Source organism: Carya illinoinensis, chromosome 4 (genome assembly GCF_018687715.1).
Source record: "Carya illinoinensis cultivar Pawnee chromosome 4, C.illinoinensisPawnee_v1, whole genome shotgun sequence".
Taxonomy (NCBI): domain Eukaryota; kingdom Viridiplantae; phylum Streptophyta; class Magnoliopsida; order Fagales; family Juglandaceae; genus Carya; species Carya illinoinensis.
Window position 1 is genome coordinate 9262327 of NC_056755.1, and position 26685 is coordinate 9289011.

Genomic DNA, 26685 nt, shown 5'->3' on the forward strand with positions numbered 1-26685 from the left:
CTTGCGAAGTTCCTTCATAAGTTACTTCCAAGTTATTCCAAATTTCTTTTACCGTAGCGCAATTCATTATTCTATTAAACTCATTTCCATTAAGATCATTATATAATAAATTCATAGCAGTTAAATTTAAAGTATAAAGTCTATCGTCTTCACGATCAAACTCTTCTTCTTCCTTTTTGACCTTTACTTCATCAACCACTTTTGTTGAAATATAAGGTCCATTTACAATATATTTTCAGATTTCTCTACCTTGAGCTTGAAGAAATATTCTCATTCTAACTTTCCAGAATGAGTAATTATCTCCACAAAAGAGTGGAGGTCGACTGCTAGATTGACCTTCACCAAATGAAGCTGCAATGTTAGCCATAAGATCTTAACTCAAAAGATAGTTAATCTTATAATAGAACTCTTAGCTTTGATACCAATTGTTGCCCAGATGACTAACACAAGAGGGTGAGTGAATTGAGTTGTATTAAAAAAATAACAATTATAAATCAAATATATAATATAAAATATAAACAAAATATGAAATAACAATAAATATAAAGAGTAAGGGTAAGAGAGAAGCAAACTTAGTATGTTAACGAGGTTCGGCCCCACTGCCTACGTCCTCGCCTCAAGCTACCATTTGAGGATTCTCAAATTCACTATTCAACCTCCTTCAGGTGAAGATAAAAACCTATTACACCTTTAAACAACACTGCTACAAAGGATCCGTGTAGAACACCCTCTACACTTGCAATCACCTTACACGTGGTGATTCAACTATTCCCCGTGTAGAATACTTTCTACACGCACAAGGGTTATACACACCCTTCTTCTGATACAAAAGTTGATAGTGGGTAGGTTATCAGAAAACACTACTCAATGAGTGAAATAAGAACAATACAGCGCAAACTATATCTCTCAAAATGAACAAGGATTAATGCTCAATGCTTAGAGAAGAGAGAATGAAAGCTTTGAATGAATGTTGTATGCTCTTGGTGTTGTGAATGTGAAGCTCTCAAATGATCTATTTATAGGCATATGAGACTTCATATTCAAATTTAAAAAGATTCACATGTCAAAGACAACATCATTCACTTTTTCAAAAAATTCAAATAAAAGGTTATTCTTTTTCAATTGTCAAAGACAACATCATTCATTTTTTTAAAAAAAATCAAACCTAATCTTTTACTTTAGGCATATGACAAAATGAGCACATTTTCTTTTTCAAAAAAATTCAAACCTAATATTTTACTTTTTGCATATGACAAAATGAGCACACTTTACTTTTTAAATTTTTCAAACAAAATCATCTACTTTTTGTATAAGTAAAAAAAAATATTAATCACTTTTGAAAATATTCAAATAAAACATGCACATGTGAAAGATGACAATCAATCATCTTTAATATTTTCAAAATTCAACCCTTTAATCAATGCATGTACATGCAAAAGATGACAATCAATCATCTTTCAAAATTTTCAAATTTAATTTTCAAAAATATTCATGCACATGTGGAAAATGTATTTTAATGCTTTATGATAAAATATTAATTTTGAGCATTAATCCTAATTTTGAATTTTGAAGAGATTTACAACATTACTCTATAATTTTAATGTGAACTTATTTCCTTCTTGCTCATGCTTGTTTCCTTGATGTGCTTGACTCCATTGTGTAGACAACTTGAGCTTGAGACTTCTTTATTCTTTGAATTCATTTGTTATCATCAAAATCCATATGTAAATATATAATCACATGAAACTTAAAATCTTGAGTTCAACAAAGCTCATTAATCATCATCAAGCAAATACTTTCAATGATTAACTTGTATTCATTATAATCATTTTCATATATATATATATATATATATATATATATATATATGTAACAGCCCGCTAGAAATTCAATTGTGAAATTTATATTAACTTTAAGAATCTCGTGAAAACCCCATAAGTTTTCACGAATCCATTAATCATATAGGTTTTTGTCTAACTACATAGTTAGTGTTATTATTTACTATGGTATCAGAAGTGTGTTTTTGATTATTGGAGATAGTTAGAAGTGACAAAATGTATTATGATTTGTGCCATTAGACTCGGAGGGTTATTTAAAGTCTTATGGCGCAATAACATTTTTTCATATTTTCGGTCAAAACGTCTGTTTTAAACTGTAGATATTATTGGATAAAAAGAAATATCTTGAGGTAATTTTCATGAATATTATTGGGTAAAAATATCTTGAGTTGATTTTTGTAGATATTATTAGGTAAGAGAGTCCTACACTCCACTCTCACTCCGGTAAGAGAGTCCTACACTTAACTCTCACTTCGGGTAAGAGAGTCCTACACTTAACTCTCTCTCCAGCCTCATCTCTTCCATATCTTATCCACAAATATCTCCAGTCATCCCTCCCCACGAAATTATCTTCATTTATGCTTTCCATTGAAAGAATACCAAACACTCTATCTCGGACAGCTTTTAGGAGTTCTTTTGCACACCCATTTCGAAGCTTTTGTAAGTGTTTTATCATAAAGTCTCCTTCATATAAGTTGTTCCTCTTTGAGTCTAGTTTCCGTAGATGTATTTTTCGTATCATTCCATGGTCATTTGGTCAGTCAAAAGTATTTTTAACCATAAAAAGGTCATTCTGGGCGTGAATCTGGAGAGTATGTTATAGTTTGGAGTTTTTGACCAAGCTAATGGATAGATATTGGTCCGAAATTTTTATGGAGTATTGTTAACATGTATATATGACTATTGGTTGAGGATTTTTGCATGATTAAAGGTTTTGATGAAAGATTTTCTTAGATTTAGAAACTTAGAAACTGGAAGAGGAAAAACAGTTTCTGTTTTGAGAAAGTTTAACTCTTTGGTGGTCTAAACCTATTCTAATGACTTTGATAATTTTATTGGAGGATCCTAAACATCTTATATACATGTTATATTATTATTTTGAAGATATTTGATGTTAGTTTCAAAGATATGAAATTTTATGCAAAGAGATATTCAGATAAGCCAAAGTGTGGATATTCTTGGCTAAATTTATGTTTTGATTAATTTCTAACCATGTGATCTTGAATTAGAAACTTATATATGTTTTAGGACATCTTTTTAAACCATGTGATGGTTTGGTTTGAAGATCATATATTTATAAGTCATAGATCAAGAGATTTATCAAAACTAGTTGAGGAAAAAGTTTCTGTTTTTGGACTAAGTGTAAAACCAAAAACTCCAAATGTTATTTTGTGATTTTGGTGACTTTAGTTTGATAATTTAAAGCATGGTTGATGTTAGGATGATATTATGAATATGTTAGAAGTAAGATTTGATTTTTGAAATTCTTGGAGATGTTTTGATTTAAGGTCAAAACTTGTGATTCAAGTGCTTGAATTTTTTTTACAAAAAAGTTTGGTGTTGATTATTAGCTTTTTCTAAATGGATGTTTTAAGTATGGTTTTGAACTTAGGATTGGAAGATGTTTGTTGCAAAATTTTGGTTTAAGCATGAGTTTTGAAGTTGGAAGGAATTGCAACAAAAAATAAAGGGAAATGGCCTATGGATGTTTCAACCATAATGTGTTCTTCATAGTTGTGTTTTGTTTTAAATTTTTCTGAATTGATATTTAAGTTTAGGACAAAATTTACATGAGGAATGTAAATTTTGGAAACTTTTGGAGTTAGTATGCAAAATCCTTAAGTTATGGGTAAAACGGTCATTTTCCCACATGTAGAGAGTAAAATGAAAATTTTACTCTTTAAGTTAGTATTTTCCATATTTCAAATTATTAGTGATTTAGTTCTAACTTTTAGAATCACTAATTACAGTTCCTCGTGATCGCACTTGAAGTTTTATAAGAAACGCGAAGATCGAGGTAAGTTAGCTTTTAACTTACTAGCAGTCTACTATGTATGTATGCTAAGTAAAAGAACTACAGTGTATGTATGTATGTTATCATATGTGTCATGCCATGTCAAGTTATCATGTAATTGTCTATTATACAGAATTTATTCTGTCATCAATTTTTATCTGTTATATAATATATTCTGTTATGTATTACTGTACATTACAAGTACGTCATGCTAAGTATGTCATCTATTACATGTAAGTCAAGTCATGTAATATTCACTGTTGCAAGTATGTCATGTTAAATATGTTGTCTATTATATGTTATGCCATGTTACGAAATGTTTCTATGTCAAGTTGGTCATGTATTCTAAGTTATGTTCAAGTCACGTTATGTTACGTCAGGACTTCAGTCTGACTTCAGTCCTTTCGTATTCCAGTCACATTTCATCTTGAGTGCATAGTGATGTGTAGAATACATGGGGCCACAACAACTGTGGAGTATGTATTTTTCATGTTAAGTCAAGTTTATGTAGAATACATGGGGCCACAACAACTGTGGAGTATGTATTTACACGTAGAATACATTGGGCCACAACAACTGTGGAGTATGTATTTTTAATGTTAAGTCAAGTTTGTGTAGAATACATGGGGCCACAACAACTGTGGAGTATGTATTTACACGTAGAATACATGGGGCCACAACAACTGTGGAGTATGTATTTTTCATGTTAAGTCAAGTTTGTGTAGAATACATGGGGCCACAACAACTGTGGAGTATGTATTTTTAATGTTAAGTCAAGTTTGTGTAGAATACATGGGGCCACAACAACTGTGGAGTATGTATTTACACGTAGAATACATGGAGCCACAACAACTGTGGAGTATGTATTTTTCATGTTAATTCAAATTTCAGAGCAAGTTCATGCTAAGTCAAGTTTCAGATCAAGTTCATGTCAAGTTAAGTTCAGTTCATGTTTCAATTTAAGTTATGTCAATTATGCTATGTTGTACGCTAAGTTATGCTTTAATTACTTATGAATTTGATTATGCATTTATGCTTTTACTGTCATCCATGCATCATTAGCCTGTGTGGAAATTTTTTGTTAACTTGCTGAGATTTGTAATCAAATCTCACTGTGGTAGTCCCAACTACCATTCCCCCCGAATGGTAGATCTTGTTACAGGACCTGAAGGAGAATCAGGAGCTGACCAACTAGACACAGTCGACTGAATGACGATGCAACGTCAATGTTAATATAGTAGTTAACGTAAATTACTACTTGTACGATGGAGTTGCATCTCCAGTACTTTTTGGATCATAATCATTTTGGTCTAGTGTTATGATCTTAGTTGTTCAATGGGTCTTTATATATCAAGTATGTTTTAAGCATTTGGAATATTTTCAATTTGGTGCATAGTATTGCTAAAGAAAAGAAAAAAATTATTCGCTGCGAATATTGCATAATGTTATATGCATTTTAGGAATATTGCATCTTATATGTCATGAACGGGGGCAGGTAACCTTGTGTTGCATGTCTCGACGCTTCAAATGTCCGTCCGATCCCAAACGGAAATTTGGGAGCGTCACAATATATATATATATATATATATATAATATCAGTTTATTCTTTCTCAACCAAAATTCTCGTGCCATTGAAAAGAACGTGTGAACTGCAATTACTCTTTGCTTGATGAAATAGTGCTCTTTACGGATTAAGATCTCTCACAATTTGTTGACTCGAGTTTATTCTATAATTCGAAGAAAAATAAACACAAAATAGATATTTTATTGTGTTAAATGTGTAATAAAATCATAGAAACATTTTAGAAGATAATAAAATCATAGAAATCTAAATCCCTTTTTAGTTGTCACGATAGACTCTTATGATTCACATTTAGAAAAATTAAATTTAAAATTTTGAATTTTACAAATCAAAATTATGTTATGTGAATGGTACAGTATATGATGTAAATAAACTTCTAGAGTGTACAAGTTTTGTATTAGTATTTAAAAAAAAAAAAAAAGAGTTTTTTCAAATATATCCTACGTTTCGCAAAGGACTTGCACGAGATTTAAGCACGCTAAACTTTCAAAAATTATTTTCCATTTAATTATAAGATATGTTGCAAGTAATGGCACAAACAGATTTTAGGAAGTGATCCAATTCAGTTTCTGGAAAGAATTCCTCATCGATTGCATGCATGGCAAGAGATGTACGTGTATGTAAAGCAGGAACATTAACATAACTATACTAGCAGAATCGGTCGATTACTATAAACAACGCCTCTAATCAAGTTGTCGCCATGAACCCATGCATATGAACCGTCTTTTACTAGGGTTGCTGCAGCCGCTTCTATAGGCAGCCTTCCCTGTAGAATAAACAGGCAAATGCATAATCGCTTTATGCGGCCTATATATCTTCCATCACACGTTGGCTTTCCTTCAAGTGCTCCCCTTTAAATTCTTCTGCTTTCTTTTCTTCATGAGATTTATCATCCTTGTGGGCTTCTGTACCTACTGCAGTTTCAATCGGTCTCTGTGTTTTGGCCTTCTCTTGAGCAGTACTGAGAACATCCAAGGTTTTGGTCTCTACAGCTGGTGTAGCTTCAACTACTTTCTCTGTTTCAACCTTCCTTAGAGCATCATCAACATGATCCGCATCTTCTGTTTGCTTTCCATCAGTTTTCGTATCTGCAGCGGGTGCGGTTTCAGTTGTTAATTCCTTTGTTTTGGCATTCTCAGGAGCATCAACAACTTCCGAGACAGAGGTCAATTCAAGTGGAGTTTCAGGCTTTTGAGCAGCAAAATCTGGGACAGGGGTCTGTTCATCCCGATCGAATTCCAGATTTTTCAATACATATATTAGCATTAAAAAAAAAACATGAATTATTCCATGAGAGGCCGATAAAGAAAATTTCATCAATAATCAGCTGTGATATAATATTAGTCATTAAATTAAACTCTTCAAGTGCATGGATCAACAACCAAAAAGGCAGGATCGAAATCCTACGACCAACCTTGTTCTTATCCTAAATTAAACAAAGTACAAGAGTCTAGATTTTATTGATTTTTATAATTTTATTAAGTAGGACATCATCCCGTTCAACTATTCATGCTAAGATTTTAATGGTCAAAATGATTGTGCGAGTAAAGATAAAGATTACAGATCAAAGATCCCTCGCTTTCTCTCAAGGGGAAATGAAGACATGACAAGAAGGTTTTGAAAAAGGCAGACAGGTCTCATGGTTTGCCTTTCAGGTAGGTTAATGTATGACCGTCTGCACGAACTTCGTAAAGACTCAGAAACAGGCCAAAAGGGGATCGTCCAAAGGCTGCTGGTGGTGGACCTTGAGCACTAGGACGGCACGCTTGTTTGTCGTGAAGTGAAATGTGATCCAAATTAAAGTTGAATGATATTATACCTTATACCGATTTTCTACCGCTAATGACTCTAAAGCAACCAAAACTAGAGTACCCATCGCGCGTATCGCATCGAAACAAAGAATCAGAGACGACAAACTTGGATTAATTGCCAAAAACTTGGCTAAATTTTTTAGAAAGAAAAAACTACGAGCACTCTGTTTTATATTTCTCACTGAGATTTTCCATTTCCAGGACTCTAGCGAGTATAAAAGATCTAGCAAGGAGAAAATATATGTTCGCAACGATTTCATCTCGCTAGTTATATTCTCGTATCTCGTGCTTTCCTTCATTTTCTTAGCAAGCAGCAGCCAAAGGGAACCAAACAGATGAAACTCAATGAATAATCGACGAGAGGTAGGTAAATAAATAAAGTAGCAAGTCCGAAGGCAACAACGAATCGTGTTTTCAAGAACAAAAACCAGAGAAACAGAAACCAGACGAGATCATGTACAAAATCATAAAAACGAAAAGTGGGTCTTAATACTTGCAGAAGCAACAAAAACATTACCAAAAACATAAACCGGATCAGAACTTCCTTTATTTATTGAACTTTGAGTGAAAGGAAAACAATGATTACCTCCTTGAACAAGTGGCTGAGGGAACGGCGCTTGCTGATCTCTTGCTCGTCGACCCTGTCATCATCGACAATCTCCGACTCCTTGACCTTATCATGACCATCTAATTCCTTCTTCTTATCAGTATTCTCGGCCTCGGTAACGCTAAAAAGAACGACATGATCAGGCGGCTGATCCTTCTCGGTCTTAGCAAGCACTGCAGCGGCACCAGCTTTCTCCTCCTTCTCAGGCCCAGGAGCCTGCGCCTCCTTCAAGACCTTCGGCTTAGTCGCACACCCACCCATATTTCTCGATATTCCTTCCTAGAAGGCCAAGAAAGAGCGCTTTTTATAAGGAAAGAATTCGGCTGTTGAGATCGAGTGCCGACATTTGTTCTGGGAAAAGAAACAAAGGAAACGACGAACATAATTCTATACAATCATCATCGTACAAAGTCGCAAACCCACATAATAATAATAATATTATTATTATTAATAAAAAAACGAATGCTTACTATTTATTTTTATCTCAATTTCATTTTATTACGTAAATATTATATTTTTTTTATCTCTTTAGATCATTTCTTATTTTTTCAAGAAAATTTCAAAAATCGGTGGACAATGTCATCCAATTATATTATGATTAAAAAAATTGTTTTTCTTACTTTAGAGAATATATTTGGATTGCTTTAAATTTTTTTAATCAAACTCTATGACTAAAATTAGAAAAAAAAAAAGAAAAGGAAAACATATGAACTATATATATATATCTGGATAAATATCATGAAATTTATTTTTATGTGTAATTTGGATACATGAGGAGATATTTATATATATAATCAAAAATTTTATGTGTAGTGATTTTTGTATATTTTTTTTGTGTATTTTAATGATATGATTAGTTATATATTAAAAAAATTAATCTAATTAATCATATCAGTAAAATATATAAAAAATACGTAAAAATAATTATATTTAACATTACTTATATATAATTTGGAGGAGGTAGTGACTCGTGAGGAAATGTTAAATCATGGGAAATGGTGGGCAACTTTGTGTTGGAGGTAAAGTGAAAAATTATTAGAAGCTGAGGGGAGTTGCATGTCACAGTTTTGGCAAGGTTGTCGGGGCCGGGGGATTTGGTGTGTTGTGTATGTTCTGCATGTCTGGTTTTTGTGACGTGAGTTTGGTTGTTTTCGGTTAGTGGGAGAGTGGAGTACATGTCGGCCGATTGATCATGTCGTGTTAAAAAGGCAACCATACGTGCACATCTTTTATGGGTGACACGAATGTGACTTAAAAACATCTTTTATGGGTGACACGAATGTGACTTAAAAATAGAGAATATTGAAGAAGAGTTTGGCTATGTATAAATAAAATTATGTATTAATCTGTATATTAATATTAATTTTTTTTATTTAAATTTTAAATTAGTATTATTTTTAATAAAATTTACTTTTTATCTAATTATAATAAATTAGTACTGTTTTTAATAAAATTTACTTTTTATCTAATTATAATAGATTGGTGTACATATTAGTGTACAATTATGCTTGTAACTAAATTTTTTCATTGAATAATGCAGAGTACTTTTGCTGTCTTTTTTTTGGCTGCGAAATATGCAAGCACCTTGCTTTTCCTTTTTTTTTTTCTTTTTTTTTTTTTTTTAAGTTGAAAAATATATATATATATATATATATATATTATAGCAAAAATATATGGCATTTATAGCAAAATAATCCAAGATGCATATCGTCTTTTTTAAATTAATAATAGATAGAATGGTAAAATATGATAAAATTAAATAAATTAATAATTAAAAAAATTAAAATATTTTTTTAAATTAATATTATTTTATTATTATATAATAAATAAATTGATAATCTAATGTGAAAATTTGATGAAAATGGAATAATTAAAATCAAATTTATCTCATATTATTTTATTATTTGTATAATGAAAAAATAAATTTTCTAATGTGGGGACTTACATACCCAAAACTAAATTCATCTCACATTTATAAAAAGAAAAATATCCTTTAGATAACCCTTTGGCTAATCCATCAAGAGTGTTCTCATGCTCCAGCATTATTCCCTTTGGTTATTATAAGTTCTATCAACCTAATTAATGCAATGGCCATTTGATAAATGGTGTCACGGATATACCATCCATATTGTCGATATATTGGATTAAAAATATTTAAATTTACGAACCTAAACTTGAATAAATCAATATCTGCCGTGCTAGCAATATTTGCACTGTGAGTGGAATGGGGACGCAAAGTGAAATATGAGAACAATTATAACCTTGGTTATCATATTTGTCTAACTGATTTATTGGTCTTTGTTTTTAAATTTTATCATCTCTAATCATATTGGCTTATGTATAATATTGTAAATAAATTTTTGTATTAGTGATTAACCTATAAAGTGATTAAGCCTAATTTTTCTTTTCCAGATGTGATGAAATGATACTAGTTGAGTTGTAAAGAAAATTGAATAAAATATTGTTAGAATATTTTTTTTAATATTAATTTTGTCTTAAAATTTGAAAAAATTGAATTTTTTATTTTATTTTGTTTATAAATTTAAAAAATTTATAATAATTAAATGAGACGAGATGAGTAAAGAAGTTTTGTGAAAACAAATGAGGTAAAATAGTGTTATTAAAAATTATAACATTTAGAAAAGTTTTATTATGTACAAGTGAATTCATATACTAATCTGTATACCAATACTGATATATTCATATTTAAAATTTAAATTAATATTAATTTTAATAAAATTTATTTTTTTAATTAATTATATATAAATATAGATATTGATATGCATAATCTCTTATATCTAAATTTTTATTATTTAGAATAAGGGGTTAAAAATGTTCAAACAGAGAGATTGTGGTGGGCGACTGGGCTCTTTGCCCATTCTAAGCCCAGGCCCAATAGTCTCTGAACTGTGGTGAGAGACCCAGCACCGAGAAAGAAAACAAAAAAATAGAAGTGAAAGGGCCAGGGACGCAGGGAGCAGAGCTTTTCCCAGATACCTCAAGCAAGGCACCGAAGGGTAGCCTGAAAATAGCGTAACAATTCGTTTGCTTGAGGATCAGCGCTTCCTTCTGCGTGAAAATAGGCTAGCAAGTTCTTTGACCAGAGCGTAATAGAAAAAACATTGGTTCTTAGCAAGTGCTTTTCTTCAATTTTGACCGACATGCAATTTCAGATACCCAGATGGCGGAACTTTTCCATGATAAAAATTTCTTTGATTTCATCAACTTCACTGGAACCCCATTTTGCTTCGTTTCATTCAACACCCACTTCATGTCAGAAGTGGAAGAACAAGTGGAAGTCTGTGAGTTTATCGTTTCTCTCTCTTCATATTCCGTTTCAAAAGCTTTATTTCTTTGGGTGTTTTTTGATTGTGTAATGCTGTTTTTCGTATTATCCATTATCCATATAGTGAAATTTTGTATTTTGTATGCATATGAGTTGTTCTGTTTATTCTTATGTTTTCCGACATGCAATTCTGCTTTGCATTTGAATTTTTTGCATACGAAGTGGATCCATTTCCATAGTATATCGAGTAAGAAATTTTATTTATAATGCTAGGAGTTTAGATGGCGTACGCTCCTGGCTTTTTTATAGTGCAAAGCTCTTATCGAATAAATTCTTTAAAGTGCTGAGTTATTACACATAAATCAATTGGCAGTACAAACCTTTTTTGGGATCGTTCATTGGCATTTTGGAAGCACTTCCTTTATTTTTGAAAACAAGATCCAATTATAATCTTGTTATTGGCATATGGTATCAAAATTCGTCCTCGAGCTTCCATTATAAGGTTATTGATTTTTTAAACCAACATAACATTACAAATAAAAATGAATATTCAAAAGAAAGGGATGGGGCCCTAACCAAACTTTTGAATACTGTTTTGGCAGCCGTTTTGGTTAAGGCGCTGGAATGAAATATTTCGGTACCGGTACTGTTTTTGGACGGTCTATATATAATAAATTATTTATAAATGTATAAATTATATTTCAAAATAATATCAATGCAAGTTTTAAAAAGTTCACATATTTATAAAACTCAATAATACTTCTAAGTTCTCAATCCAACTATTTAAAAAAATAATCAATCATCTTTATCACAAAAATGAGAGTAGAGATTTTATTTTTAACTCTCGAGAAAAGGGAATTAAAAAAAAGTTAAAAAAATAGTCTTCAAATGTGAGAATTTGAGTGAAAATTAAGAAAAAATCAGAATTTTTACATTAATTATAAAAACTCACTAATTTTGGCTGGTACGCCGAAAACTGGCCGGTATTTGACCCAGTATGAAACAGATGCATTTTTTGTACTGGTCACTATTCTGGTTCAAAAAATACAGGCCGTACCAGCCGGTATGGTACGAAATTTAAAAATTTGGCCCTAACAAATCAGTGTAATAATTATTATATTAAAGAAAAGAAAAGAATTTGGGAAATGGAGTCAAACGAGCTTGTTTGGTCCCTATATTTGAAGGTGGTTGCTGAGGCAGTTTCTTTGCTGCAGTAGGATATCGAAACAGGAGTTGTGTGCCACTATTGATTGTGTTGAGGTAGTCGTTGAAGATCACCGCTCCCACTTCCTTGGACATGGGAGCACAAACCAATGTTAGCTTTCAAAAAAAGAGAAGACGAATCCCACGTTTCGATGAAATAAGCTTCACTGTCGCAAAATGAGGTGGTGCATGCATGGCAGAACAAAAGGTGGAGAAAACGGTGGTGGGGTGTGTGCGGCATGGACACAAAAAAAAAGTGCAGATATAGCTTCAACCATCCTAGGGAAAAAGGGAAGAAGTGGAAGAGGAGAAAGAGGAAAGAGTAAGGGGAAGAAGAAGGGAAAGGGGGGAGGAAAGGATGGGAAGAACTGACCACCTCCCCCTCTCCTCGGAAAGCCAATCACAGAAAGTTTCTCTCGCTAGATTTAACTGAAGAAGACATTGGGGAAGATCCATTATAAGGCTATTTGCCTCCATTTTTTTTAGTCTTGCCTCATGCCTAAGTATTGACAAAATATCAGGCTTAGTTTCTTTTTTCTGGTTTGGATGTGTTATTTGGTTTCTCAATTTCATCACATTTTAAGCTTAATTTAGCGGAATGGTTTCATGATTGGCCTAGATGTCAGAAAGAGATTTGCTTTTGGCATTTCTTAGATATTCAACACGAATGTAGTTCAATACATGTAAAACAGATTAGTTTTGGCATTCATTTAGTTCCTAGATTCTCTTATTTTTTATCCATTTGATATCTTCCCAAGCACATACCAAATATAATAGTTGTCCTGTATTAAAACTAATTGGAGAGGAGCTCAGTCATCCTTCAAACTTTTTTTTTTTTAAATGTTTGCCGCTATCAGCTGTCGGTAATTGATTAATGGTGAACACACTCACAGTGTACACCCATGCGCACCGTATACTTACATATGTAGTATGTACACACTCACTTGCACACCCATACTTACATATCTTAGATATCAATAAATTTATTTTCACAATTTTTAAAGAATTGATAGGAAAATTACTTTTGCAGGGTATAAACGGAAGCCAGGAACCTACTAAGGTAAGCAAGTCTGTATTTATTAAGTTGAATTTTACCTGTTACTGAATAGACCAGATGAACTTGGCATGGTACAATGGCCATTTCTTTATAGATAGGCTTGTTTCTTTTTTGTGTTATTTTGCTATTTATTTAGCTTTTATTAGAAAGCTTTTATATTACGGATTTATTCAATCTAAGACCTGATATGTGCGTGAGTTGGTTTACCTATCAAAAGAAGGAACTGTGTGTCCATATACATGTATGCAGCTAACATTCAACCCTAATATGAATTTGACTTAACTATTAACACCAAAGTAAAGAACTTTTAAATCTAATTTTTTTTTTATGAATAAATTTAAAACTTAATTGCATGGTAATTCCTATGGATGAAAATGACCGCTCTAGGTAGAAATCTGAAAATTGCAAAAATACCCTGACTTGTAAAATTAAGAAAACTAAACCAGCCTCTTACTCTCTGCATTGACTTATCACCATAGTCATCAAGCGCATGCTCCATCTTGACTTGGAACGAAATAGATCTTTGTCATTTTCAGTTAGTAGCAAAAGGTTAATGGAGAATATTGTAAGTTGACTGCATTGACCAGAAATCCTACATTTAAAAGTAAACCTTGTAAGTTGACTGTTATAGCTATCTGGTGCTGCATAGATATTCATGAGACCTTCATCACTCGAGTTGGCTGTAAAACTGAATCTATATAAATTCGAAGGTGCTGAATGCTAATCACTTATAGACGGAAATAGCAAGTGTGTATTACTCAGCTTTTATGTCAATTTCAGTTGCCAGTGTTAGTTTCCATCCTTATAGACGGAAAAAATTTATCTTTTCTTTGTGAGAGCTACAAATGTAATCTTAAATCAATTTATTGCTTCCACCACTTCCTTTGGTTTTCTCTTATTATTATTAGTATTTATTTATTTTTAAATATATGTGCTTTTCTGGATTCCAAGCTTCTCACACTAAGTATATTCAATCAGAGTCAAATCAGATATGCAGTACGTCAAAGGCGTGCTGACACAAAGAGAGCTCTAAAAGACCTCCTCTTTAAAAGTGGGTCCTCAAAGGTCCAGGTACACTTTCTTTATCCTGAATGCTTGATGAAATATCATATTATTATAACATGGCATAAGCAATGGAAGATATATGCACATATGTTTGTGTAATGGTTGTGTGCAATTTTTGCTTGTTGAACCTAATTCATTTGGAAGTTACATTTAGAATGTGTATTCAATGTGGTTATCTAATTTGATTGGGAGTATTATAGTCTTTGGGTTTCAGTTATCACTCAAATTTGATCTTGGTAATAAGCGGCATGATTGGCTCATTAGGCAAAGCAAGATGCATTACTAATGTATTTGTGCCTTTTCTTTTCCATATGTACGTAACAAAAATATATTAAAAGAGGCATGGGGCACAAGCTGTGTCATGAATTTAGTTTGAGCTTTCTCAACTAGAAACAGAAGTCATGGAACTCTCTTGACCATGTCAAGACTTTCAGCTTGTTCATTGCCATTGTTTGAAAATTGAAACAATGTATTGGAGGCTTATGCACCCATTGGCTCCATTGTTTGCATTGGGCCACTGAAACTGGAATCAATCAGTAGGACATCCCGTGCTTGATTTGCGAAGGAAAACCACCCACTGGCTCCATTGTTTGCATTCGGCCACTGAAAAAGTTAGCTAGCATCCCAAAAGTGATGGCAGCAATTTCACGTAATGTTTCTATTCTAGGGTGATTCTTTTAATTATTGCAATGGCCTTTCTCTTATGACTAGGATTTTAAAGTATACATGCTATGTAAAGCATAATGAGGCCCTAGCTACAAAAAAATTTTAAACACTTTCTTTAACCGATCAAAAAAAGTTTCTAAACAAACCTTTCACTGTTTCATAATCTTAAATAAAATGTTTTGTCTTCATCAGCTAAATAATGCTTATCTACTACCTTCACGAGGCAGGATCTTTGCCTACAAGCTTCTAATGATTTTTTTCTCTAATTCTATGTCTTTCTTGTCAAAATCGTGGGTGAGCTTTTTTGGGAATTGACCCAAGCTTTGCCTGAATATTTTACCTAGGATGAAGAGAGGATGTTGAGAGTTCAAATGGGAACGCAATGGTTTGCAAAGCAGGAGGGTCATCCATATAGCTCTGATAAGAGAGGTCGATCAAAGTCTTCTGCTCACCGTGCTGACAAAATCCACAACCAGAAACTTAAACGTGAGCTTTTTTACCCCTATCTCATACATTAGTTCCCTTTTATTTCGTTTCTTTTTTGTTCCATAATTAGTTTGTTTTGATCAATTTGCCTTTTCTTGAGTTTTTGCTTGAAATACTTGGTGTGTGTTTGGTTAATGGAATTTTGAGAATGTTTGAGATTTGTTTTTTGAAAAATAATGAGATATGCTTTTTATTATATTGTGAAGGCAAAGAGAGAAAAACTTGAATAATTTTTGTGAAATATGTTTTGTATTGGGATTTCTGAAAGTGGATGGGTAGAGTTGAAAAGTTGTTTGAATATAAGTTTTTGTAAAAGTGGTTTTGGTTTTTGTGCTTTTGACTTTTCACTAAATATAGGCAAATGATTTAATGAAAGTTGAAATATAATTTTTTTTAAAAGATTGAAAGATGTTTGTATTGAAGTTTTTTTGTTTTTGAAAAATTTTGGAAATTTGTGTAAACCAAACAAGGCTTACATTTCCTAGATTTCTTTATCCGCATCCCAGCACATACGGCAAAGTGGCAAAATAATCCTCAACATATATTTACAAATTCAGTAGAAGTCACTGTTATGCATGTATGGCATGCGAAGTTGGATAAAGTCATGGTTGAGGTTGAAAGCCTAATACTTTGTAGTCAATACTAAAGATGATGTGGTTATTGCAGGAGTTAAAGAATCACTAACGAAGTGAGGGATGTAAAGGATATCTTGTCTTGAGCTGAAAGTTGTCTTAATGTCAAAATATAGAATATTTTAAGATGAAAAAGCTCAGGGTGCTTAATGGTTGGAAACTGTCATGATTTTGTTATCTGTAATGCTCTTGACAGACTTCATGCTTCCTTTTTACAACATTTTCAGGTAAGTTGAGACAAAAGAGGTTCTCTGAGGACTTCGATGAGGATCCTGAGCCAATCTTTAGAGCAACATTTGGAAACAGATGGTATACTTGGTCATTTAACTCACGGCAGGAATCTTCTTTCCAGAATTCAACATCTGGATTCGAGTGGAGAGAGCCTTCAAGTTGGAAAAACAGTAGAACTAGAAGATGGGAAACCCTGGGTGATGCTGAGTCTGATGACGATTCATGCTCTGTAGGATCGCGTACCGACAGAACTATTCTTGGTCTGCCTCCAACAGGCCATTTAAAGATTGAAGATGTTAAAAACGCGTGAGTGATCTAGGGCGTTTAAGTACTTTTCGATATATTACATACATACATACATAGCACATATACATCTATACAATATACATTTATCTTGCTAACTTCTTGACTGCCACCTTATGTTTGGCACTTTCTTTCAGCTTCCGTTTGTCAGCTTTGAAGTGGCATCCTGACAAGCATCAAGGTCCTTCACAGGTCAGTAAAGATGTCCTGCCACCTTAGGCTTCTCTGATCTCTCCGCCCAATCTGCTACTAAAGTTTCTTGGATGTCCTGTGATAAAAAATTAAGCGTCGAGTCTTAGAAGATGCCAGCCATCTTTACTGATTAAATATCTTGGTGGCATCCTAAATTCTTGGCATCAAGTCCCACCTTAAACCAAGGGATTTTATTTTTTGGGGGGAATGGGGCTGGCAAGGATTGGGTATTTGCAATGTATGTGGGCCAGTACCTACGTCCATGAAATTGCACTAAGAACCCAGATTTACAATTTTCCCTCAATTAAATGGATAAGACCCAATTTCTGGTGTGGACATGTAACTGCTGAAATGTAAGATTTATTGAGGCCCATTTTGTAAAACTTTTGTTCTCAAAGCAGATTTTTATTTTTTGTTCTCATTTTTAATGCTGTTGATTTCTATTTATTATAACTGATCTCAAAACTTAATCTTCCATTAAACTTATATAATTGAGGCATATAATGGCCATTTATCCTTTTATTTATCGGTTTTTGTTTTAAATGATTTGGTTTGAGAAGTCTTACAAGAGAGCTTTGAATGATTGCAGGCAATCGCTGAAGAGAAATTCAAACTGTGCGCTAGTGCTTACAGGTCGCTGTGTAGTGCCCTCTCCCCAGCTTAGTTTGTGGGGTTTTGGTTCAAATGTATTCAATTCCCTTACAGGTTAGCTTTTCGTATGGAGGGGGGGAGGTGTATGATTTTCTTCTTCTTTTTTTAATCACATTGAATTATATGATTATTCTCAATAATGTCTCCTCTTGAAATTGAGTTCTCAAGTTCATAAACCAAAAGCATCGAATTACAGTTTAACGCTGGATCAGCTTAGGTTATAGCCTTTGCATTTGGATTTAGTGTACCCCAACCATTGGCTGTAGTTGTTCTTTGAAAACAATCCCAGATTTCAGACCAACCCATGGCCTATTTCTCATCCCTTCTCGTAGTTTATAATTCCATTTTCTTTTTCCTAAATTAGACAATAATTCTCATACTCTTGGCCTCATTTAAAACTCATTATACCCTTTGCTATTAACGGTCTCCAATTTCTGCGAAGAAATATGTAAATAATACGAAGCTTGAAAACCACAGAGAGAGAGAGAGAGAGAGAGATTGTAGGAAGATTCCTTTGTCATGGCCAGTGATGGCAACGGTATATAGACTCGAAACAAACCGTACGCATATATATATATATATATATAGAATTTATTGGCACGAGTAATTTTTGTATGCATAGGAGTTTTTTAAGAAAGAAAGGAAAAAAATAAAAAATAAAAATCTTCCAATAGCTCATAAGAATTATTTGCGCCTAAGGTAATCCAAACCTTAAATATGGAAGAAGCGAACCATCAAGACGTCTTTACCACTATCAAGATTACGCATATTTGCAACGCACTCGTAAATAATACATAGCAGCTATCTTTAAACAAAAACAAAAAACAAATAAACATAGTTTTTCTTAAAAAATAATCTAAAATATAATTCAGTTGAATCCACAAAATAAATAAATAAATAAAAAGATGCTTCCAAAATTCGAGATTCTGATATATTTGTTGTTTTTTTGTAACCCTTTTGGCTCTTTGCAGCAGACGAGTTATTCAATTTCCAAAGTATATTTCCAACAATAACATTAAAAAAAAAAAAAAAACACGCGAGATTTTCCGCAAGAAAGGAAGCATCAATCTCCTTTATGATTCATAAGCCAACCAATCAACTATCAACTCACTATCAAATAGTTTTCCAGTTAAAGAAACTTGAATTTATGCAGCTGATTCAATCAAATTTCTGTTCTTGATAAAATCCTTACACAGGTAGCCAATAGATTCAGTCAAACCCATCTGCTAAGAAAATGAAGTAGCATTGAAACTGAAATCCAATCCAATCTCAGAGATTTACTAAAGACACGAAAAAGAAAACAGCTAAAAACAAAGTAGGACAACAGAGGATGATACCATTAAACCATAGATCAACATCAAGAACCCAAAATGCAAAGCCCAGTTCCTCTTAAACTTACCAAAGTAACTCTCCGGAGGCTCCTGGTAATGAATCTCAAAGTCACCGTCACAAGCCCCATCGAACTGCTCGCCCCCAGTGGCACTCATTTTCACCTTCATCTCCCTGAGCCTCTCGGTGGCCGTTCCAAGAGTGAGCTTGTGGCAGCGCCTCTGGTACTTGAACCCGTTGATGCACTTCAGGGTCTGGGCCACGGAGACGTAGAAGATGAGGTGGGAGAGGGAGAGTAAGGTGATGGGGATCCAGCAATGGCGGCACTGTAGGCGAGAGGACTGAGCCTGTGCAAGGAAGACGAGACCCAAGAAGATGAAGAAGAGTTGGAAGAGCTTGTGGAGCTCCTTCTTTTGGAGGTCTATGGAGCGCTTCTTCTCCAGGGTCTTCTCGAAATGGAGCTGGACTATGGTGTTTATGGCCTGGAGGGCTGTCTCTTTCGGGATTGTTTGAGGATGGTGGTGGGTTTCGTGGTACGATTCGTATTCCGCCATTGATGACACAGACGAGAGAGAGAGAGAGAGAGAGAGAGAGAGATGGTTTGGAGAGGGAGAGGTTTTCTTCAGACTTTACAGTGACAAGAACGGAGTTTGACAACTTTGACTCCCTCTACCTGTTCTACGTCTAAGGAATTTCCAACTTTACAAGAAGTGAAAAGACAGCTTTTTTATTTATGCGGGCACTGTGGCGATTGTTGATGGCCGTAAAACGACAGAACCCTGTTAATCGGAGGTTCTTTATTATTTATTCGGTACAAGAGTTTTGATGAACTTTTTTATGAGCAAAATTAAATCAAATTTTATAAAACTTTCCATTCCATTTCATTTTATTTTATTTAATTATTATAATTTTTATATAAAATAAGATAAATAATTTAATTTTTTTAAATCTCAATATAAAAATATTAAAATAATATATTCTAATAATATTTTATTTAACTTTTAATTTTAGTGTCAACTTATCTCATCTTATTTTAAAAAACAAACGAGGCTAGATGTAATAATATCTTTTATATGGAAATATATATAACTGTATGATATATAGACTATTAACGTTGTATTTTATATGCTTGAACAAGATTCTCATTTCTCCCACTAGGGCTGAGTTTTTCTCTTGCGCACACACAAAGAAAGTGGATTTGGGGTCTTCAGAAAAACCTTGGATGTCAAAGTTAATTTTCTTTGCATGTCTATAGATAGCTTTAATGTTAAGAGTTAAGAGAGTTCTACTTGAGCCTAAGGGTGTTTATATACCTGGTCGTCGTGGTCTCTGCCCACTGCTAGCGGATTGTGCAAAGGCGTTCGGGACATTGTACTAGCAATAGGTTTCCCTTTTGTCATGTCAATTGTCACCTTGCAACATTACGCATGGGTCTCCAGTATGTTCATTGTGACAGGTAAAGGGGTGGGGAGGCGCGTGCACTACCCTAGCCACAAAGGTGGCCCCGCTTTGAGTTTTGTCATTGCATGTTGGCTTCCCAGATCATTTAGTGCAATGTGTTTATTGACTGGCAATTTAGGCAGTGGTCTGAGTAGGTGACATGACCAATCACTATATCTGACGGGCCTTCTTGGGCCCAACCAAGTTCTCATCTCTTCATCAGCTCGATACTAGACCTTCTAGTGGCTAGTTTGGACTCCAAGGGAAACCAAATCCCACACTGCCCAAGTGGGAAAGTAAATCCCCTCCTCACATACTCTCATTTTTATGGCACGACTTACAAAGGCCTGATCCTTTAGACAGGTCCAGAGTCCAGGAGGATGAGACCAATGCTCAGAGTTGGGCTTAGGGCCACTCGTGATGAGGTTGGGTATTTCCCTCCCATGGACAATAGAAAAATATTTGGTCTATACACAAATTTTACACGAACAAAATTACAGATTTGATATATTATTTTATAAAAAAAAAATTATTGTAAAAAATATATAAAGTATTGTATTAAAATAAGTTATTATATAAACATTTTTCTGTAAAATTTCTATGTATACTTAATACTTCTCTAAATAATATTCATTTTTAGTAGATATTGCGTTGGATTTTAGCATATCTTAATATTAATAAGTGCCAATAGCTTGAGCTACAGTCTTTTTCGTCTAACATTTTTATTTCCAGTTTTGCCCTTAGCTTTATTTGACAATTACGGTGATTTGTATATATGATAGTATTTGGTTTGGATGGAAAGTGGGCAAGTTGAGTGGAGTAGGTGGATCCATGATTAGAGCAGAGTCGTGATCAAGTCGACATCTAACCAAACATTGGTGGAGCCCCATACAGAAACAATTCATCTGAACTTGGTGCAAAAATCAATGTTTGTGTATTTCCGTAGGACAAGACCTTCATAAAATTATTAAAAGAATTTTCAGCGGTGGACTTCAGACGGCAAAATAGTATTTCTCTTATATATGCATGTTTCTTTTGATTTTGTTTGTTAGGCATCTAGCCAGCTGCCAACACCATTGATATATATAATATTCTAATATAATATTTCTTGTCATCATAGTGCAAAACTAAATAATCTTGACATGATCGATGATTCAGTCTATAATAATCCTCTTTTTGTTAATTATTGTGTGGGTCATAGCAATATAACTAAGGGTACGTTGGGCATAAAAAAAAATTATCAACAAAGCTTAATGATATCGAGTCATGGGTTAGTGGATTCATTTGGTACTACTGTACTTCTTTAATTTTATATAATTAACCAAACATTGGTGGAGCCCCATACAGAAACAATTCATCTGAACTTGGTGCAAAAATCGAGCTAAATGATTTTTTCCACCGAAGTGATGTCAGGGATTACGTATATTAAAATTTTTTTTATCAATAGTGATAGTGCACTGGATAACTGATATTAGACGTGTGGATTCGAATTGTCAAGTAGATGACAAATCCTTATTCAATGTTGGTCCCGCCTTGTCCTCCGTAATCAAAGCAAACATATCTTCCTTCTTGTGGGTTCCTTACTTTTTTTATTATTTTATACTATTATATATTTTTTTAAATTGTTAGGACTAATTTGAAAACAATGGTGTCAAGTAATTGAGCAGACATCATGCAACAGTAGTTCTGCAGCGTGATAGGACGTCTGGATGATTGAGGACAATAGGCACCTTAAAACGGTCTTCATGGCTCATTTGTGTTCACTTCGTCTCGTATTGCTGATTCGGTTTTTGTTTCAGAAGGTACGTATTTCCTTAGTTTTATTTCTTTCTTCATGGTAAGGAAAATCTGCCTACACATAATCTGCCTGTGTATATATATATATAATACAATTTAAACTTACAATGCCTTTTGTGTCTAAACAGGAATTGTTCTCATCAAGAGATCTAAATATATAAAAAACTCTCTATTGTTCATTTCAAGACCTGTAAGTACTTTTATATATATATATATATATTATATATCTCTTTTTGCTGATCTCTACTTATAATTTTTTTGTGGATCCTTGCTTTGAATGGCAAATTAATTTTGAAAAATATTTTATTCAAGAATTTTGATATGTGATATCGATCTATGCTTTTTATAAGTTCCATTTTCATGGTATTTTTTCATTCCATGTGTTATTTTCTTATCTTCATTTATTGATCTGATATTCCTTACTATAATTTTCGTAGCTGAGCGATCATCTCGATCCCCCTCTCCATATACAAGAAGCTGGTTAATAATAAACATATATTACAAGCAACTATATATAATATGAATGGTAGAGATAAAAGTCAACAAAAGTTAGTCTTTCTATGGTAACCACTAACCTAATTAAAGTCATCATATATAAGTTATATACTTGGTCATTAGAAATTCTTATTCACAGTTACTAAAGTCAACAAAATTAATGAGTACTAGCCACCCTAGCTTAATTATTTATTTATTGACAAATAATAATAATAATTATCCCCAACAGGTAAAACTTGTATAGATATTTAACAGCTTTAACTGTACAACAAATCTCAACGTTAATATGACAATTATATTTGGAAACAAGATACGGATTGTATGGAACAACCCACCGATTGTCTAAATCTTTTCCTCTAATTCTAGCAATGACTCCATTGTTAGAACGTTTGTATGAAGGAAAACAATCAGTTTCAACAGTTGTATTAGCTGTAAATTCTTTGGGGTATCGATTCTTACAGATGCCGTCTTTGTCCATACATATATTGGTTGGATTTAATATTCCGCAAGGACCATGCATCATGTGTCTAAGGACAACTTTATATAAATGTAAATTTCTCGTTTTGTTAGGTATTTCTGCTAAAACAATTTCGTCAAAAGTTTCAGGTGCATAAATTCTCCAGTCTTTCTGAAGTATAATTAAGAAATGAACATGTGGTAGACCTCTTTTTTGATATTCGATGGTATAAACATATGCTGCAACCTTACCAAAAATTTCTCGCTTAAACAGATCAATCTTCAATTCTTCTAATTTTGCTCTAAAGATTCTTGCAATTAAATCAGGGCGGTTCTGAACTTCTTCATGTGGATTTAGTTGTTCTAAGATTTCTTCCCAGTTTGGATTACATGTCATGGTTAGAAATATATCAGGTTTGCCAAAACGTTGAACTAATGTCATTGCTTCCATATATCTCTTCCGCATATCTCTTGGACCTCCAATAAAAGATGAAGGTAGAATAATCCGTTTTCCAATATTGGATGCACAAGTTTCTCCAACTAAAAGAGTATCTACAATACCTGAAGCAACTATTTATAAGTAAGAAGTAATAAAGAATGAAAAGAACTAATTTGGTAATCTAATATAATTAATGGCATATAGTTAAACATATATATAAGCCCAATTATTTATTAAGTTCCATCTTCCATTATATACATATGTCATCTCCAAACATACTGATTTATATATATGGTGTATATATTTTTAGAAGCCTATTAATCGTTAAGTAATTAACTTATAATATTTATATATCCCTTAAAATACAATACATGATCAATTATTAGTTGATATGATTCGAGATGAAAAATTAAAAAAAAAAAAATAGCATTTCTCAATTTCTTAGTTTCGTTTGGAAAAGTAGTCATGGATGGATAACTTTTTGACAATTGATACGTGGAGATGATTGGCTTTCAATACAAGTTAGGTGGGTTTGATCATAATTTATCAAATCTAAGACTTAATTATTATTATTTTAAAAAAAAGTAAATAACTAAAAAAATAAATACTGAACCAACGCCACAAAAAGCCATAAGACTTTTCATATGCCCCAGGCCATCTTATTTAAGTAATCACATGTTTTGCTCCGGCCACGAGCTTTATTTTTTATTTTTTCTGAAGGAAATATACTACTATTAAAAAACTAAACAAAATATCCATTTCGTTGTTGACTTGTTGTGGCATAAGCCATCTATTTCCCACCAGCGGTTGTCATGGGGAGGAAAATCGTGGCTAAATAACATATTTCTTGTAGTGTTTGTTCTAATCTATATTCGATAATTTTGGGCGTTTGTAACGATGGAGCCCATAAATAATTGAATTATATAATGATCGACAGCTTTGAATTCAAATTTACAAATTCTCAACACGAAATTAACACAATTCAAAACGAAAATTAGCGGATAAACGTCAAGGATCCTTATTAATGGTGAATAAAACTATTCTATTTCTTGGCGGTACAGGTGGAATCGGATAAGAACAATGGATAAGTCATCGTTTGAATAGTTGAAAACCCATTACGTGAATTTTTTAAAACTTTCATGATGCTCATCTAATCTCTATCGAATAAAAAAGTTTACAGGTAAAGTTGGTGCTAAGTCCCTTTCTCGAAAGCTCCCTCCTACCGACACATCTAAGAGCTCTCGCTCGGATTTGGTTTTGAGGAGACAAAGACCTATGTTCATTCAAAGAACAAAATAACAGTTAGTTCTTGATTATCAACTTACTATGGTTCAAATCTTTTTCTTCTAATATAATCAGATCCTAATAAAAACCATGAAAAATCAGTACCTGATTTGATCTTTGGAACCGAATCGTTTGTTGCAGGATTGCTTTTGGATTCAATGCACGACACCCCACCTGCACCATAAATTAAAAAGAATTAAATACGTAAGCAGTCGAAATAAAGAGATAAAATGATCGACATACTAACTTTATTCAATAATTAAATAAACTCTTCCATCTTATGTACACGTGTTATTGATTCCGGTATATGATTTGGCATATTCTCCCTCTCTTACATCTTCCCTGCCAACGTGCATGTATCATTCGACACATAGAGGTGCTGATAATTATTAGATGTGTCAACAACTTGAAGGAGCTTTCAAAGCATTTTCACGTGCTGGCTTAATTTACGAACCAAATTCAAAACGGTAGCTGGATTATCTTCTAAGTTCTCAAAGCATTCGCATTAGATTGACTATTTTAATTTTTAAAATTTGAAAAATATGTAATTTTTTATTTTTTAGCTAATCACTTAACTCTTAAAATTTATATTAAATTAACCATCACATTCTCTATAATAATAAAATATTATTATTTTTTAATTTTTAATTTTTTTTTTCTAATATTCGATAACTTGCGATAATCATATTTATTTTCATATTCATAATCTAATAATCTATAGTATAATAATTTTATATGTATATAGATGACAAAATCTCATATATAAATAAAAATTCCATATGTATAATCTATAATAATCACATATCTATAATATAATAATCTCAAAATATAACAAAATAATTTATTATTTTGTGTTACTAAATATCTTGTTGAACTTAAACAGTAGGGTTTTAACTTTTTTTTCACAACAAAAATGCACATGCATGCCGAACCCTACCGAAATACTATTGAGAGCGATATGAGAGACTTCATTAGAAAAGAAAGGCTCCCTCATAATATTATCTATTGTTAATTACACAGTGCAAAGTGGGGCTAATCGACATTACCTCTATCCACGAGCAAACATTTTCTTAGATGCCTCACCATGCCAAAAAGTCAACAGAAAGACTCAAAAGTCTCCACAATATTTCACAGGGACGTGGATATGCGTGTGCAATTGTGCATAGAATATGTTGCGTGGGTTGGAATAATGATACGCTATTCTCGCACGTTTTTGGAGCCTATGAAAAAAAAAAGGGGGCCGACGCCGGGGCCGGGGACCAGGCAATAATTTAGAGAATAATTATTTATTAATATCGGTGGGTCTCACCTGTTTGCACTGAATTCCAATTTTACATTTTGTGATTCCGAAATTAATTAATTAACTAATAAAAAAAACCCAATTAAAATATAAAATACTGAAGTAGTATTTTTGGCTTTGTCTGTGTCAAACGTATTGAATTTATCAAATCTAAGGCTTAATTATTATTATTTTAAAAAAAAGTAAATAACTAAAAAAAAAATACTGAACCAACGCCACAAAAAACCATAAGACTTTTCATATGCCCCAGGCCATCTTATTTAAGTGATCACATGTTTTGCTCCGGCCACGAGCTTTGTTTTTTTTTTTTTTTTTTTTTTTTTTTTTTTTTTTTCTGAGGGAAATATACTACTATTAAAAAACTAAAAAAAATACAGTTAAGTACTATTATATTTGTTAGTTTTAAAAAATAAAGATAGACAATTTCAGAAAATATAATAAACGGGTAGCATAATGTATTAAATATGATGTTATATCCTGTTCATAGTGTTGCGAGTAAAGCAGTTAATCTAACAATGTAA

The 26685-nt window shown here is 32.9% G+C and overlaps 3 protein-coding genes across 3 annotated transcripts; 1 reads left to right on the forward strand and 2 right to left on the reverse strand.

The window, feature by feature from the left end:
- Positions 1 to 5918: 5918 nt before the first annotated feature.
- Positions 5919 to 8222, reverse strand: LOC122306861. Its single transcript, XM_043119384.1, has 2 exons — positions 7832 to 8222; positions 5919 to 6652 (listed from the first exon to the last, which is right to left on the reverse strand). The coding sequence occupies exons 1-2, from the start codon at positions 8111 to 8113 to the stop codon at positions 6242 to 6244; spliced, it is 693 nt and encodes a 230-aa protein (XP_042975318.1). The 5' UTR covers positions 8114 to 8222; the 3' UTR covers positions 5919 to 6241.
- Positions 8223 to 10788: 2566 nt separating this feature from the next.
- On the forward strand, positions 10789 to 17779 carry LOC122308003. The gene is made up of 7 exons (XM_043121152.1): positions 10789 to 11154; positions 13372 to 13401; positions 14377 to 14469; positions 15474 to 15615; positions 16475 to 16784; positions 16919 to 16973; positions 17563 to 17779. Exons 1-7 carry the CDS (start codon positions 11014 to 11016, stop codon positions 17635 to 17637), a joined length of 846 nt encoding a protein of 281 aa, XP_042977086.1. The 5' UTR covers positions 10789 to 11013; the 3' UTR covers positions 17638 to 17779.
- On the reverse strand, positions 16795 to 19664 carry LOC122308004. Its single transcript, XM_043121153.1, has 2 exons — positions 19024 to 19664; positions 16795 to 17049 (listed from the first exon to the last, which is right to left on the reverse strand). The coding sequence occupies exons 1-2, from the start codon at positions 19505 to 19507 to the stop codon at positions 16997 to 16999; spliced, it is 537 nt and encodes a 178-aa protein (XP_042977087.1). The 5' UTR covers positions 19508 to 19664; the 3' UTR covers positions 16795 to 16996.
- Between the last annotated feature and the right edge of the window lie 7021 nt (positions 19665 to 26685).

Coding starts and splice junctions, on each gene's coding strand:
- LOC122308004 (XM_043121153.1), bottom strand. CDS start 19,507: ATGGCGGAATACGAATCGTACCACGAAACCCACCACCATCCTCAAACA. Junction 17,050..19,023: donor GCCTCCGGAGAGTTACTTTG/GTAAGTTTAAGA, acceptor TTTTTATCACAG/GACATCCAAGAAACTTTAGT.
- LOC122308003 (XM_043121152.1), top strand. CDS start 11,014: ATGCAATTTCAGATACCCAGATGGCGGAACTTTTCCATGATAAAAATT. Junction 15,616..16,474: donor CCACAACCAGAAACTTAAAC/GTGAGCTTTTTT, acceptor CAACATTTTCAG/GTAAGTTGAGACAAAAGAGG. Junction 16,785..16,918: donor ATTGAAGATGTTAAAAACGC/GTGAGTGATCTA, acceptor ACTTTCTTTCAG/CTTCCGTTTGTCAGCTTTGA.
- LOC122306861 (XM_043119384.1), bottom strand. CDS start 8,113: ATGGGTGGGTGTGCGACTAAGCCGAAGGTCTTGAAGGAGGCGCAGGCT. Junction 6,653..7,831: donor TCAGCCACTTGTTCAAGGAG/GTAATCATTGTT, acceptor CGGGATGAACAG/ACCCCTGTCCCAGATTTTGC.